A 17,423-nucleotide genomic window follows, 5' to 3' on the forward strand; every position below is an offset into this window, starting at 1 on the left:
CCATCTTGATCAGCTCCTGCCAGCAGCCATCCACTTTGAACCTTCTTGATTCAATATTGATCACCTGGTCATAGCCCTTCCAGCCCGGCTACTGTTGCCTGCAATCTGGACCTGTTTGATTGATATCTCTCACCTGGTCCCAGCCCTGCCCACCCTGGCTGACTGCTCCGGCTCTGGCTCCTGCTCCTGGCCTCTCTCCATTCTCACCTTGTGCTCCAGCTCCCTGCCCTGCTGCCTGCAATCATGACCCAGATCAACCTCCGGACCCAGCAATCCTGCCTCAGGCTCAGGACTCATTTCTCCCAGCTGGTAAAGATGGGGAGGTAATTTTCCCTTAGGCTAAGATTATCTATGTGGACTGGGGCAGGTTTAGGTATTGGAGGAGGGGAGAGGAAAAGGGAGAGAAGAGACTTACAAGCGGGAACTTAAAAACATGGCTATTTTACAAGGATATCTTTTAATTCCATTGATCCTTTAATTGACTTCACCTGTGTGTCAGAAAAAAATTAAGCTCTGTACAACCTTTTAGATAACTTTGGGGAGGCAGCTGGGCATCTCAGCGCACTGAGAGCCAGGCCTAGAGACGGGAAATCTTTGTTTGGAATCTGGCCTGAGACACTTCATGGTGGGGTGGCCCTGAGCAGGTCATTTAACCCTTATTGCTTACCCCTTATCAATTTGCCTTCGGACAATAGACATCTAAATGGATAAAAAACCCAAGGAACTTTAAAAAGACTGGAGGTTATATATTTTAAGGCATTTCAGACTCCAATGGTTTATAAAAATCTCTGTATTCTATTGCATTTTACTGTTTGCGTTGTTTAAGGTTTAACTTTGTGATTTTAAATTCACATATTACTGCATTCAATATTATTCTGTTACACTGAATCATTTTGATGTACTGAGTTTAACTGTTAAATTCTGTTGCTTTCCCCCTATAGCCATATTGAATAAATGTCATTGTAATTAAGCCCATATAGGAAAACAGCTTTTCTATTTTTGCCTTTGTAAATTGTCAGATAGAGGATAGATGGACTTCATCAGCACTGGTTACAATTGTATAAAAACCTTTGGAAAATTTAATATGCTAAATATCGCAATTGATTTTAAGGGTTTGTTTTTTTTAAAACATGACTTTTAGAATTTTTTTTAACAATCTCTGGTTATTTTGCCTGCCCCTAACATGGGGTATAAGGCCCATTCTAGTAGCTGAAGTGAAATACAATTATAACCCCCAACCTTCCCACATTTCTAAATATGTGAATGGAAGTTGGGGCAGTTAATCTCAGGGCATTTGTATCCCTAAAAAAGCCTCCAAAAAAAGAAGCATCTCTCATTTATTACTCCTCAGCTCACTACTTTACTTCCACCAGGATGATATCTAGATTTTTTTGATGATGTTCTAAACCCAAAATGAGTTTTACTTTCTTTAAAAGTGTTTATTACCAAGGTTGAAAGATTTGCTACTTTTGTAAAAATTTGTGACAAATATCTATCAATTCATAGGCTCTATAATGTCATACAGCAACTTATGTGAAATATGATAGTGTGTTTGTTTGCTATTGTAATTTATTGGGATATTTAGAATTTGGGGGATATGGATATCTACATATTTGTAATACTGTTCTTTAAAAATGAAAAAATGTTACCTTGTTCAATTCATTTGCTCATACTTAAAGTGGATCATGACCAGATATGAAGAGGAAATGGATCTCATTTTTGGTGAGAAAGCCTTGCATTTTATATTTTCTTAGCTGACACATAGTGTCAATGATTATAAGCTATATTTTTGAATTCTTTAAAACTCTTATTATATTTGTCTTGCATGTGCAATATACTATTTCAGAATTTTTTTATTTTTCTCTCCTTTTTATATTTGAAGCGCATGTCACTGGTATTAAGATTTTCTTTAACTTTTTGATTTTTTAGTAATATAAGTTTAAAATACACTTAAAATACACTAAAATAATGCATGCCCCAGAAGCTTGGGACTATAAAATTGATGCCACTAATTATTTAAAATAAATTATGGGACTTTGCTTAATGATTCTGTCTGGTTCCAGGACAAGATATACACAAAAGAGCCATTGCACAGTGCCAAAGAAGCACAAAGCTAAACTGCATAGTGCCAATCAAGCACAAGGTCAAAGAGACCAACCAATCCTGGTGGGATTGATGTAATTTTGAGTCTAGACAAGGAGGACTTGAACGTGTTTGGGGTTCGAGATTGCGGCTGTTTAACATGTGTTAAATGCAGGTCTTCCTTGTTCTACATTCTTCCAAGTATCTTAACCTTGGCTCCTATAATCTGGTCCTTTTTCTATCTTTCATAGTGTGGTAACTTTCTATAGTCCTGGCTATTGACTGGGTAAATGCATCATTGCTTAAATCATTTTAATTGGGCCCTGATTCAAGGACCTGCCATAGATTTATTTTTCTTTTGCTTAGAATTTTTACACATAAGACTTTGATAGTCTATATTTTCATTCAGTATTTGCTTTTTTTTTTGATTTTTCTGATATCTTATTAAGTTCTCTTGCCAATTGATTCATATACCTCATACCTCCGCCATGCATCCCTAAGTGATCCTGTATTTTTCAATCACCCACAATACGGGGAAATGTAAAAAAAAAAATTATTTTAAATTGCAAAGTTTAAATTCCCTTAAAGAAGAAATTTAGGTAATGAAAGATGCTACCTCTCTGAATCCAGAAACTGAACTGTTGGAGAAGACACCATGAAGAAGCCTCCAGACCACAAGCTCCACAAGAATGAACTTTGGGTATAGTTGATTGAACATTTATTTGTATGTATACTTTCATGCCAGAGGGGACTGCCCCCTAACTGGCTTTTTGTCAATGTGTCCAGCAATTCTTGGTTTTGTTTTGTTTTTTCTCTTATCCTCAAATTATTGTAATCCTTAAGTTGCTTATGTTTTCATGATCCTTTTGGGGAAAAATTTCTTTTTTCCAAAAATGATAACATGGTGAAATGTAAAAATGGAGACTTTAATCCAGGACTTCAATCCCCAGAAGTATTTGCTCCACTTGCCAGAATGCTTTGTAATCTCACTGAATTCTCACCTGGGCCGAGAGCAAATTATTATTTAAAGGGTCTCCACCTAAGGCGGGGTCTCTCTGCTTTCCTGTTCCTGCTTCCAAGCAGACGTGTCTTTTTCATAATGTAGGTGAGGTTGTCTAGTCCTCTCTGGGCCTAGACATGTGCTTTCTTATTCTGTATTTTCTTAAATACCTTATCTTAAATAAACCTCTAAAAATATAACACTCTTTGCAGAGAGAAACTAATTTCTACCTGCCTCGGTTTTCCCCAGATTTTAATCATTACAACTCCTAGCCTAAGGAATCTAATGACCCCTATAGGATCCTATGTTATTATTTACTTTTAAGCTGATCATACAGCCCTTGTTAAGGAATCTATGTTCCATGAATTCTTAATCGCCTAGTAGCCTTTGTCTAGAATTGCATTAATAATGCCCAGCTATGGTCCTTCACCAGCAATATCAAACCCTTACTCCTACTGAATCCCCTTATGATCATAAGATCTCATGAGGCAGATACCTCATGTACTGCAGAAGAAGTGGAGAATGAAGAGTCAGCTCCCAAAATCCTTCTTTCCCCTACCTGGCCCCCTAACCCTAGGAGTTCTTGTCCCTCCCCCTCCTGAAATATGCCAGGAACTCATAACACCTCAGCCCTAGGAGTTCCTGTTCACATCCCCCACCACAGGAATTCCTCTGCATTTCCACTAACACAAAAGTGTATAAAAAAACCCTGCAAACCCCAGACTCGGGGCCAGCCATTTTTAGAGTGCTAAGCCCAAACTTCAGTGTGTTTAACAAACTCCCTCCTGTGGGTTACATTGTTGGTCTTTTTTCATCTTTGGGATCAATAACTGGGCACTTCAATACTTCTATAGTTTGTAGGGTTTTTATAATACTATTTTGGTAAAGTTAGGCAATCTTTCTGATTAAGCGTGTAATTTACATAATTTTATAATTGTGGAAAGAACATTACTAGAATAAATAATATGATAGCAGATTTAAGGTTAGCAGCCTGAATACCCTTTGTAGTGAGTAAGCATATAGAGAGATGATCAAATCCTATTAAAGAATGTGTTTATAGATTTCTCTTCTTTTCTCTTGTAACCACAAGGAAGTGCTCTAGTATAAAGGAGAAGCCTACAGAAGCACTGAAGTCTGCCTGAGAGGAGGCTGAAGGTATCATATCAGGACCCACCAGATTTGAAAGACTTAAAGACTTTGGGGAAATGGGGTCCTGTTTTGATTGTTTTTGCCAAAGTCAGACGGCCTGCCTTTTTGACTCAAATTGTCAGTGCGCTAGTGGCATTGGGGAATGCCTCCAAATGCCAGTTACTCCTGCCTGTATCCCTAGGCTTTCCCACCATTAGAGATGGAGTCCAATCCCATATAGCATTGCCCATTTGTCCATTTGCTTGGTCAGTGACATCCAGTCTTGAACCAAAGGGGGGGGGCGTCAACATGGAATTTAGGAATCCCAAACTTGTAGCCTAATGGGATCTCATGAACCCCAAGTTTCAGGAGTAGCTTATAGGTTAGAGATTCCATAGCTTGTCCTTGTTCCCTTTACCCATGGAATCTACCCTGAAGGGAATCCCAGGCTGGCAGGTTCAGACTGAGTGGGGGACCCTCAGGGGAATGACAATTCTAGTAGAGTGAGACTAAGCATATGCTTTGGACTCTCTTTTTCTTAGGTAGTCTCCCCTATTGTATCAGACCCTTTCCCAAGAATCACACCTGGGGTGCAACCATTCTTTACCATCCATTGTAAGCAGACTCTTCCCTTATAGCCCAGCCTCTAGCTATGATTCCTTTCCCAAGCTTGATTGTATCCTGTCAATGCAGTTTGAACACTGACATTTTCTTTGTAGCTATAGCAATATCAATCATTTTTCCCTACCCCTGTGTTCCCCAAATGATATAGGGATGCCCCAAATTCTTTTGTTCCTTGCAATCCATCTAGTGTGGTGGTGACATGGGCACTGTAACCCCAGAAAACCGGCGGAACTATTATCAGGGAAACTCCCTTGCTCCTTTGCATCCTCATGTCTGAACCTAGAAACACCCAATGACCCCCTAGGGTCCTGAGATGTTTATCCTTTTTGATTGTCCTCTAGATTTAAGATGGACAATGAGATGAATCTTTATGCCTCCAGCCAGACCCCAGCCAGATGACCATCCCACCCTAACAAGGGCCTGAGGGACTAACACTCTAGGTCACATCCACACCATGAGATAGCATCTGTTGTAAATAGTATAAGATCCCCAGAACTGATGTAGTCTGTGGGACAGCTTTTCCATCTATGCTATCCTCATGGGGAACCGCCTTACCGTTCATGCTGTCCTCCCAGGAACTGCTCCCCATCTTGCTGTTCCAACTTGCTATCCTCCTGGCCATTCTCAACATTACCTCCTAAATTAATAAATTACTCCTTTTGTTTTTAAGCTAAGTTTGGAGTCTTCCATTCTTGCAAAAGGCATCCTTCCTGAACCCCAGGGGTGCATATCTGAACTCCATAACAGTGGAACTCCCAGGGGTCAGAGACCAGAGCGGCCAGGGATCAATCCTTTGACTCTCTGCAGTCTTGTGTGGCATGCACCTCTGTTGTTCAGGCCTCCTAGCGCTGAACCCCTTTATTGCCCTCAATTAAAGAGTGATTTTGACTATTTCATAGTTCTGTGTTCTATTACTGTGAAGCAGTAATAATCGGCCTCATCCTCAGCCTGGAGCCCAGAGATGCTTAGCGTGGCTGTGTTCCCTGAGTTGGAGCCAGAGAATCGCTCAGGGATCCCTTCGGGCCGGTAGCTATCCTCATAAATAAGTGGTTTAATGGCTTGGCCAGGCTTCTGCTGGTACCAGGATACAAACTTGTTACCAATACCATCCCCATCACAGGACAGGCTGACTTGTTCTCCCAGAGACATGGACACTGAGGGTGGCTGAGTGACCACATAGGCAGCCATCGAACCTGGAAGGAAAGGGAAGAAGAGATCTGTCAGAGGCAAGCAGTGTCCATTCCAAAAGGCCATGCCAGAGTCAACTTGGGGTCCAGACAAGGAGTAGCCTGCGGGCTCTGAGCCCAGGGAAGAGATGCCAGGAGGACTCACCTATGCAGAGAGTAAGGAGCTGGAACAGGAGCAGTGTCCAGGCCATGGTGGAGGTTCCTCCAAGAACTCCATGTGTGGAAGCCCCCCAGTCTATGCAAGACTCAGCTGGCATTCTCTTATATCCTCTCTGGACTCTCAGAGAGGTGGTGCTCCTCATGCAAATCTTCCCCTGCTCTAGGCTGCTGCTGGTGGGGCAGCCCATAAGATCTACCTGATGAGGTGACCCGGATGATGGAGCAAAAGCATGTCCTTGTGCACAGAGAAGTTGACCTCTAAAGCTTCTGAGGTCGTTTCTGACATTATGGAACTGAGACCCAGAACTGTGTCCTGGGAGATCAAAGGCTTTCTCACAGTAAGGCCCAAGGGAAAGCCCTCATGGGGTCCCCAGGGTGCATGATGATCAGGCATCTCAGGAGGTTGTGGAGGAGGACAGGTGACTTCTCTCCAGGCAACATCTTTCCATCAAATGATTGGATTGGACCGGGGGATCACTAAGATTCCTTCTGGCCGGAAATAGTCCATTTCTATCCACAAGGGATCCCTTTCCATTTACTAAACTGAGCAAATGCACCAGACACACCAGAGAGTTTCAGAGTACCAAAGGAAGGAGAACATTTGCATTTTGTGGGCATTCCAAAGCAGTCAATGGGGACTTTTCATCAGAAATGCTGTGTTTTCTTGGGGGTATTTTCTCAACTGATCATTCTGATTGCTGCTGCCTGGGGACAGAAATGGAATAAAATGAATGTTCAAGTCACATACCCAGGTCCAAAACACCAGAGGATCTGGTTATCACCAAGTCTATCACCCAAACTTCTAACAAGCCATACAATAATCTGGAATTGTCTCTCTACATTGTCTCTACCTCTTAGGCTTCCTGTGTGTATTCTCCTGGTGGTCAGGGTCCCTGAGCCACTCAGCTCAGTGCTTTTAAGTTGATCATGCCTCCTCTAACCTCATCTTCCTCCTTTCTCAATCTGCACTCTATTTTTAAAGACTTCAATGTTAGCTGCCTTCTTTCCTCAACTTCCCTTCCCCTGCTTTACTTGTTCCACTAATGCTTTCCCAATCCTAAAGCCAAAGCCAAATCTTGCTTTACCCTCATTCTCTTATTCCTCTCCTCATCTGCAACTGAATGAAGTTGGAAGAGCTCCCATGACTATGCTGACTGGTATCTCATAGTTATGTTGTGGAGGCTGGAGATGAAGCCTTGGTCCGGGGAGGATGCTCTTTCAAGAATGATAGACTCTGGTGGAAACCTTTCAAAGATAGAGCGATTTATTTAGGTTGAATAAATGGGAGAGAGTGTGCAGGACCAACTTCTTTCATTAACAGAGAAAAGGTCAGGATTTTTACATCCTGAAGGGAAGGGGTCTAAGTGACTTGGAGGGGAATGGTGGGGAGGAAGATAAACAATGAAAACAAAGTGCTGGGCAATCAAGAGAGAATTAGGTAACATAATAGGTGCCTTTGGGTCTGAGGGCTTAAACAGAAGTAAAAAGCCTTTATGATGTCCTGTTCCCAAGTTACCTATCATGAGAAACCTATGGATGTTTGAGACATAAATAGGTCTCCCTTCCCCTGGAGATCCTTATCTTAAGACTAATGTAAAGAAAGCCAGAGACAAAGGATCCTTTGTTTACTCAGCAACCTCTTAGATGGCACTAGGTTGGCTTTGTCCCTGTAGCATAGCAGGTATGTAGTCCCTCATGTATTCTTTGACCTAGGATGTCTCAAGAAATTTGTGGTGTCCTGGTGGGACATGATGCCTACCACAGTTGTGCATTATCTCCTCTGCAGTGAACTATCACTAATAGAGGGCAATCTTACTTTAGTCTTTCCTAATTGACTTTCTATCACACTTACCATACTGAGTGTTAGAACCTTTGCTGGGAAGTCATGGTAAACCATGGACAGTTGTGTGCCTCTGTTGGTGCCTAGTTCTGCATTTTGTATTCCTGTGAATGGTTTTAATTTTTTTGCTGAAGACAAATATGGCTTTCCCCCCAGAGTTCCCCCAAGTAGAAGAGGGACTGGACTGATCACCCAGCCAAGAACACAAGCCTAGGTTTGTTTTAGATCTCACAAAGTCACATTGATTTATATATAAGCAGTCAGCCTTCAAGCAGAGTTCTTAGGTTCAACATCCTTCTTTTTTTTAATTTATATTTCTATAAAGTGTCTCTACCTCTCCCTTCCAACCATCAGAGAAGGCATTGTTTAAAAAAACATATATGGAAAACTACATCTTGAATATGTCTATTGATCGATACTTTCTCTGGAGGTGGACATTCATAGTTATTCTTCAAAAATATTTCTATTTCCCTTTACAAGTTCCTCTTGGTTCTGCTCATTAACTACTTCATAATTTAATGCAGTTCTTTATATTTAAAAACATATTAACTCATTCATCATTTCTTATATATAAGTAGTGTTGCATCACAATCAGATGGCCTAAATTTTTTAACCATTGCCCAACTGATGGGTATCTCTTCAGTTTCTAGTTCTTTGCCACCACCACAAACAGAGCTGCCATAAATATTTAAGAACAGATATATTCTTCAGAACTAGCCATAATAAATTATATGACACACAAGAAGTATTCAAAGTGGTTCATCTGAGCTTGGGACTTAATAATACAAGTACTAAGAATTTGGTATTTTGCAAAAGAGGGAATTTCTAAGCGGTGTTGTCTTTGACTAAGGTTATATGATTTGTTTTTTAAAATGTGTACAGTGGTGTATAGGAAGGAATTTGTGATCTAGAGATGAAAATGTATTCAGATATAAATACCTGGAAAGTAATGATTAGTGAATACAAAATATGTATGCATTTGTAGGATGAAGAGAAGTAAGTTTTCCACCTAAATAGGTTAAGGGTCTATGATATGCAAACTGTATGTCCTTAACAAGACAAATTGGACCAGCCATGAAATCAAGGAGGGCTTGTCATGAGGATTAAATACAATTCAGCAGAGTACCTTTCTTCTACCTACAATAATGGTAAAGAGGAGAAACCAGAAGAAATAAGAGTAATGGATAGAGATTCTAGTTGATACTCTGAATTCTAGTGTGAAATAGATACAAGAAATTATAAATTGGAATAATGTTGCTGGAATTTAATCAGGTATGTAGCTATGTTTTGAGCTAAAAGAAAACTAAACTGGAGGTTCTGTTCTACTTTAGACAGTAGGTTGAAAGGAGTACAGGTAAATGCTTTGAATTTCAGTTTGGTCACACACTGAGAGATTACTAAAGGACTTAATCAAAGTTATTGGGAAGTTGTGAAGTTCAAACTAAAATCCACTGAGAGTAAATTTTTATGAAGGGTTTGATGAATTCAAAATTCAAAATAAAAATTCTAGTAATCTGACTTGTTAAAGAAGGATGGGACAAGATTGTTAAATAATAAAACCTAAATTGAGCCAAGCAGTCTTAGAATAAATTACTCAGAAGCTATTAACCCCTTCCTTGCGCACAGCAAGGAGAAAGTAGTACTTAAAATTGTTCCACACTGATATTTAGAGACTGAAATAGGAACCTCACATCGGTGACAACCACTGTGTGATAGAACTAAATGATGAGTATATTTTAATTGTATATTTCAGAGGTTTTAAGATGCTCAAGCAAGCAAATGTTGCCAGCCCTGTCTGACCAAGAAGCTTCTCTGAAGCTGTGGAATCTTAATGCAAACATTCCATATGCAGAATGATAAAAAGAGTTGAGAGATATGTAATTGATAAGTTACCTCACAGGAACTTTGGGAATATGTTGATTGTTATTTTGATAACATTTTGCTCTGTATAAAGATATATGTTGCAAACAGTAGCCAAGGAGAGGGTAGGATGTTAAAAATGGCATACATGTGAAGAATGCTTGCTCAGAATTTTATGATTGTTATGTGACTTGCTGCTAAAATGAGAAAAACTTATAATTGATGAGCATTATGCTAAAGATGCAGCATTTGAAGATACAGTAATCCTTTAAATCAGAATTCTTTTGGATTACCAATTAGCAATTGAAGTAAAGCCAAGAGAATGTTAGTTTGACTTAAGCAAGTCAGATAAGGTGGGAAGGTATGTTGGATTTGAATTAAAAAGAAAGGGACTTTGATCTAAAGTCCATAAAGCTTGAGTATGCAGATTTGTGAAGGAAGAATGGAAGTCTTGCTCTGATTTTTAAGCAGAGGTTTTTGGAGGAAGAGAGACAGAGAGACAGAGAGACAGAGAGAGAGAGAAGATGAAAAAGAACAGATAGATGTTCTGCTCTCATAATTAGATCTTTAACTTAGGGATGATATCAAGAACTGATGTATGTGGTTTTGGAAAATCACAAATAATTCTGGAATTTTTCTGAAATTCTTAGAGAGATTCCTGACTGATCATATCTTAGTTCCTTAAGATGGCCTAAGGTCAGGATTTGATCTAGCTCTTATTTGTATTCACTGTAGAGCTAATAAATTCAACATTCCTTTTCAGTCTGTGACAAAATAGTGATAAATTAGTTATTGCTACAATATGTAAGAATAACTGCTATAATGTAGACTCAAAGGCTTTAAGGAATCCTTATAGAGGGTAAATGGTCAGAAAAGCATGTTTGAGGTATATGGAAATTCTTATATGCTGGTAAGCAGAACTTCTTTCAGCTGAAATGGGTAAGACTTGTCTTTAAGGCAAAAAAGGCTTCTGGGATCCAATGGCGACATAGTAGTCTAAGGAGAGAGAATGTCCTGGTATGGCTACAGGTATATTTTGGGCTCAACTTGGAATGAACCTTTTCTGACTATCTAGGCAGTTAATCCTTGAGTGATAAAATAATGGCACGAGTAAGTGACAGCCTTGGATTATACATGAAGTCACTCACTGTGTCCTTTGGGACACGAGGAAATATTTTCCCTGTCTGCCTTTTCCTTTGTGGCAAATTCCTACAATCAGCATATAATGCAAATTGTAAAATTAAAGTTTCCATTTCCTCAAACAACCTCTTAGGTTAATAATTGAAAATTCTTAAATTGTTAGGGAGCATACTTTGAGAAGTGAGTGAAGTTTATTAATAGATGGCTTGTATTTGTAGCCTTAATTTATCACAGTTGAAGTTTGTATCTTGAGCTTGGAATTATAGCTCAAAGCTTTCTTGAATTTCCCACAGAATCTGGGGTAAAGAAATTCACGTGTAAAATATTGTTACTCAAGTGTTTATAGATGTTTATAGTTAATGTGTGCTATGAAAAGGATATTCTTTAACAGAATCATCACATACCAACTCTGCAAACAACTCGGGAATCCAATTTCCTTAAGGGATATATATTCCTGTCAGAAGATGATTTCTGAAGACCTCTGTTGGCTAACATACCCAAATGCAAATGTGTATTATCAATTACTATTGTTTTAATTTTCTCTGTTTCTATCAGGCGTTCTAGTTTTTGCCCCAGACCTGGTGTCTACACTTCTATCCTACAGGCTAATTCTCCCCCTTTGATTTGTCTGCAAATCAGGTGTAGCAGTTGCTAGACATCCTTCACATCTCCAAGCAGGTCCCCACCAACCTAGGACCCAGGCATTCACTGAAGACATGCCCCTAAAGACCCTGTGTCCACAACGTTTCCCTCCTTGTTCAAGTTCTGACTACTCCCCTGTGGCATATGTGGACCTTGCATTTATAACGTTGTTACTTCACTAGTTGCTTCTAGGGTAGAAGCCCTCCTGGGAGTCACCCAGATGCCACTGCAACCTCAGCAACTATTCCAGCCTGAAGCCCTGGACATTGCCTACAGCCAATACCTCTCTCCTGACAATAGGCAGGGACAGCTCTATAACCATTCTCAGCTCTGAAGAAGCAACAGAAAACTGAGACCATCTCCACTTAGCTATTTGAGGGGGGGGGGAGATGACATGGGCATTGTACCCCCAGAAACTCGAGCAGACTATTGTCAGGAAAATTCCTTTGCTCCCTTACATCCTCATGACTCCTAGCCTAAAAACATCTAATGACCCTGATAGGACCCTATATTGTTCTTTGTTTTTATGCTGATCATATGGGGCTAGTTAAGGAATCCATGCATTCTTAATCGCCTAGTAGCCTTCATCAAGGATTGAATTAATACTGTCTAGCTATTGTCCTTCATCAGCAATATCAAACCCTGACTCTTACTGAATTCCCTTCTGATCATACAGTCACATGAGGAAGATTCCTCCTGTACAGCAGAAGTGGGGAATGAAGAGCCAGCTCCCAAACACTTTTTTCTCCCTCCCTGACCCTCAACTCCAGAAGGTCCTGTCCCTCCCCCTCTTGACATATGCCAGGAATGGATAACACCTCAGCCCCAGGGTCATTCCTGTTCACTCCCCCTACCCCAGGAATTCCTCTGCACTCCCCTACCACAAAAGTGTATAAAAAGCCTGCAAGTCCCAGACACAGGGACAAACATTTTTAGAGTGCTGAGCCCAAACTGCAGTTTGTTTAATAAACTCCCTCGTGTGTTACATTGTTGGACTCATTTCATCCTTGGGATCTTAACCAGGCACTTCACTAGATTGTCTCAAAGTAGTGTCAGAAGAAGTTAAGAAAGAATGATGGAGCCTAAAAATAATTGTCAATAACAGAAGCTAATTTTAAATCTGGAACATGGTTAGAGAGAATGGCCATCTAAGGGTGAATTGTAGGGGAAGATAATTGGGAAAAGAAATGCTATGGAGGAAATTAGTTATTGATACAATCACAAGGGTGAATGGAAGGGCAAAGTTTCTGTCAAGTTCTAAAGATGACTGCTGATCATTGCCAATTTACACATGGCATTAATATTCCAAATTATGGGACCTTTTCTCCCTCATTTTAAGTTACTTCCCATTTTTCTCCTATTAATAGCAAATTTTCTGTAATCTTAAGATGAAGGAAGCCTCAGGAAGGCAAGGCATAGAATTTGGAAATTGTGGCAGCAGATAGAAATTTTTAGCCATTATAAATGAGTAAGGAAATTCAAATGGGTTCCTTTTCTTAATGTTAGGGTCCTAGTGGAAGACCACCCAAGGAGCACACAGAGATAATGCAATTTAGGCAAGGGAAAGTCTTTATTACTAGCATTGCTATGGGAGCCCAATCAAGGGGTTCTGAAGAGGCAGAGGCAGAGTGGAGTTTATATTGGTTAAAGCAGTCTTAGTTGAGTTACTTGATGGGGGACACATGGAACATTCTGTTAATGATATTGACTAGTTTAGCATAACAGGTGGGTGATGTTGGACAGACATGAAAGGTAGATAACTACATGACTACTGGCATACTTGGACCTTGCCCAGAATAGCCTGTTGCGGGACATTCTGTTGTCCCTTACAGAGTGAAGGTCAGTTGATTTTTTACTACATAACATTAAAAGGAAGAGTTTAGGTCATAAGGAAAACCTGGCAAAATATCAGTACCAAGAAGGGAGGAAGCCTTGCACATAAAAAAATAGAGTCTAAGCAGCATTTTTTAATAAACAAGGTTATGATAGAACACTGAATTGCTCCCCAGTACTAGTAAAATTTATACATTTGGAGCTTCAAGGCAGGAAACAATGAGATTAGAGAAAGCCTTTGTGCCTAGGAATACTAATGAAATCACCTATAGACTAGGCCTAAGTTAAATGGTAAATGAGCCCTCATTGCCAATGAATAAATACTCAGGAAAATGAAATGTGTACCCCAAACTAATTTAAGGCTACAACTCAGTCAAATCAGGAGAATTGTTTAAACAAAAAAAATTTATCTATAGGCTTTATATTGCTGACTCAGTTGCAACATTAATTTTTTCATACTAGGTAATAGTTAAGAGAAGTAAGAAGCCTAAATTGTTTAAACACACATTTATGGCTGTTAAATAGTTAAAGGTGAATGAAAAGAGTTTCAAAATCCCGTGCATCTCGACTTCCCTAAAGGGTGGGGGGTGTGAAAGATTTTAACATTAAGGATAATTAGAAGCATTTTTAGGCTTGACAATTTTTGGAGTTAATTTCAATATTAAAACTTAAATTTGACTTTTAAAATTATGTTGAAGCTGAACTTGTCAGGCAGTTTTTAAAAATATGATTTGGGGATTTTTGGAAGAGAATATTCAATTGGAATTTTACTTCATGCTGGATGATATTTTTCATATTTGGCCACAAAAGGAGGTAGTTCTACTTCCAGATTTACAAAGTCCTGAATAACCTGTGATGGGGATTTTGTTCTTGCTTTTATACTTCTGGACTTTGTAGGGTTTTTATATTACTATTTTGGTAAAGTAAGGCAATCTCTGATTAAGCATGTAAAGTACATAACTGTATAACTGAGGAAAGGATATTACTAGGATTAATAAGATGATGGCAGTTTTAAGGTTGGCAGTGGGGATAATCTTTGTAATGAGTAAGCATATAGAGACTTGATCAAATCCTGCTAAAACATGTGTTTTCTCTTGCAGCCACAAGGAAGTGCATAGTACAAAGGAGGAGCCTGCAGAAGCACTGAAGTCTGTCTGAGAGGAGGCTGAAGGCACCATATCAGGACCCACCAGATGGGAAAGACTTCAGACTTTGGGAAATGGGGGATTGTTTGATTGTTAGTTTCTGCCAAAGAAAGACTGCGGCATTGGGGACTGCCCCTAAATGCCAGTGACTCCCGCCTGTATCCCTAGGCTTTCCCACCATTAGGGATGGAGTCCAATCCCATATAGCATTGCCCATTTGTCCATTTGTTTGGTCAGTGACATCTGGTCTTGACCAAAAGGGGGGGTGTCAACATGGAATTTAGGAATCCCAAACTTGTGGCCTAGTGGAATCTGATGAACCCCAAGTTGTAGAATTAGCTTATAGTTTGGAGACCCCAAACCTTGTCCTCGTTCCCTTTTCCCCTGGGAATCTACCCTGAAGGGAATCCCAGGCTGGCAGTTTCAGACTGAGTGGGGGACCCTCAGGGGAATGACAATTCCAGTTGAGTGAGACTAAGATGTTAAGGACCCTCTTTGTTTTAGGGGGTCTCCCCTATGGTATGAGATCCTTTCCCCAGAAGATCTACACCTGGGCAGGAACCATCCTTTAGTGACCATTGTAAGCAGTCCCTTCTCTTACACCCCACCTCTAGCTATGAGTCCTTTCCCAAGCTCCTATTTTCTTTGTAGCTAGAGCAATGTCCATCATCTTTCCCTGCCCCTGGACTCCCCAAATGGCATAGAGGTTCCCCAACTTCTTTTGTTCCCTGGAGTCAATCTAGGGCTGTGGCACTCCCAGGGGTCAATGACCAGAGCAGCTAGAGTTTAATCCTTGGACTCTCTGCAGTCCTGGGTGGCCCACAGCTCTGTTGCTCAGGCCTTCTAGGGGTGAACCTCTTTTGCCCTCAATTAAAGAGTGATTTTGACTATTTAATAGTTCTGCATTTTTTCCCACTTAACAGATTCATGACAACCCTTAACAGTGAGTCTGAGTGCTTCCCTCCCACCCTCCAGGTCATCTCCTCCCATTCTCAAACAGCCAACTCCATTCCCAACCCTTTTCTAAAAAAGCAAACCACAAACCACTGGTCATCTCAGTCACTCCCAAGATAAAAGCTTTTCAGTGATTTTTATCAACACAAAAAGGAAGCCTCACTAAGTTTCCAGGGGGGAGAGAAGATCCTGAGATCCAAGTGGGTCTGACCCTGACCAGAAGGCTCTGGGGCCAGAGTTCATCTAAGTGGCCCAAGCAGCAGAAAGGCTACAATGGGCTTTCAGAGGGTAGCAGATACCAAGGAGTGAGGGGGGAGCAGGTGAGGAACTGGGCCTGGGGAAGGAGCCTTGGAAACAGAGGGCCAGAGAGGAAGATGGGACCACCCAGATGAAAGAGCAGAGAGGATGTTTCCTCTCAAACATCTCATTTCTGGCTGGCTACACTCATTCTGGACTTCCTTAGCTCCTTCACTGTGCCCATCCCCACCCCACCCAAACTCTTCACTACTTTCCCAAAACCTTTATAAGTTTTATTTTGGATTTTTACTTTAAGTCATTTATGGAACCCCTAAATTTACCTTGGTCCCATGGGACCTTGCCTTCAAAGAACTCCCAAACTAACTCTGGTCTCAAACTAATTAAATAAGCCATCAAGTACCCATTAAGCACCCTAAACAGGCATGATGAAGAAGCTCAAATCTTCAGTACCCTTTTGCCTTAGAAGTCTCTCCCTTAGTGTCTGGGCTGAAATCCTCCTGCCTTCGGTCTCCATGTAAGCCAATCAGTTCTCCTTCCTTTCCTTTATTCCCCAAATTATATTTGGGACTCCAAGTGGTTCAGTTCTTTGGAATTTCCCCTGATGAACATTCCCGTTTCTGGTGAGTTTCCCCAGAGACATTGTTTCCAGAGTCTCAGACCCAGCTTGGTGTGACAGTATTGGTTTAGGAGCTCATGACTATGTGGTGGCCAGAAGAACTTTGTCCTTGTCCTGATTAAAGATCTTAGAGGTTCTGTTGACCTTCTTCCCCCCTTCAATGAAAAGCTCCCTGAGGGCAGGGCCTGACTTCTCCCCCCTCCCCACTCCAGGTATGTTTCCTAACACAGTCCCAGAACATCACATTAATGAATGCCAATAAACGTTTGATAATGGCTCTGCTTCTGGCTGTGAAAGGAGTTGGGGAATAAGAGAGGCCTGAAGGAGAAGTTGTTGATGTCTGTCTTCACCAGCCACTTCTCCAGGAGGAAGGGCGCTGTGTGAGCAGAGCCTGGCAGGGGTTTTTGTCTCACTTCCCCATCAGTCTGTGTCACTGTGTACACCACTACTACCATGATACGCCATGCAGAAATAATCGGCCTCATCCTCAGCCTGGAGCCCAGAGATGCTTAGCGTGGCTGTGTTCCCCGAGTTGGAGCCAGAGAATCGCTCAGGGATCCCTTCAGGCCGGTAGCTATCACCATAAATAAGTGGTAGAATGGCTTGGCCAGGCTTCTGCTGGTACCAGGATACAGCATAGCTACCAATACCATCCCCATCACAGGACAGGCTGACTTGTTCTCCCAGAGACATGGACACTGAGGGTGGCTGAGTGACCACATAGGCAGCCATCGAACCTGGAAGGAAAGGGAAGAAGAGATCTGTCAGAGGCAAGCAGTGTCCATTCCAAAAGGCCATGCCAGAGTCAACTTGGGGTCCAGACAAGGAGTAGCCTGCGGGCTCTGAGCCCAGGGAAGAGATGCCAGGAGGACTCACCTATGCAGAGAGTAAGGAGCTGGAACAGGAGCAGCGTCCAGGCCATGGTGAAGGCTCCTCCAAGAACTCTGTGTGTGGA

At 41.1% G+C, this 17,423-nt stretch overlaps 1 gene segment (V, D, J or C); it reads right to left on the reverse strand.

The window, feature by feature from the left end:
• Positions 1-16,693: 16,693 nt before the first annotated feature.
• Positions 16,694-17,423, reverse strand: LOC100617003 (immunoglobulin lambda variable 3-19-like). The segment is given in 2 exon segments: positions 16,694-17,205; positions 17,345-17,423. Coding segments are annotated over 2 exon segments (363 nt in total).

Source organism: Monodelphis domestica, chromosome 3 (assembly GCF_027887165.1).
Source record: "Monodelphis domestica isolate mMonDom1 chromosome 3, mMonDom1.pri, whole genome shotgun sequence".
Classification (NCBI taxonomy): Eukaryota; Metazoa; Chordata; class Mammalia; order Didelphimorphia; family Didelphidae; genus Monodelphis; species Monodelphis domestica.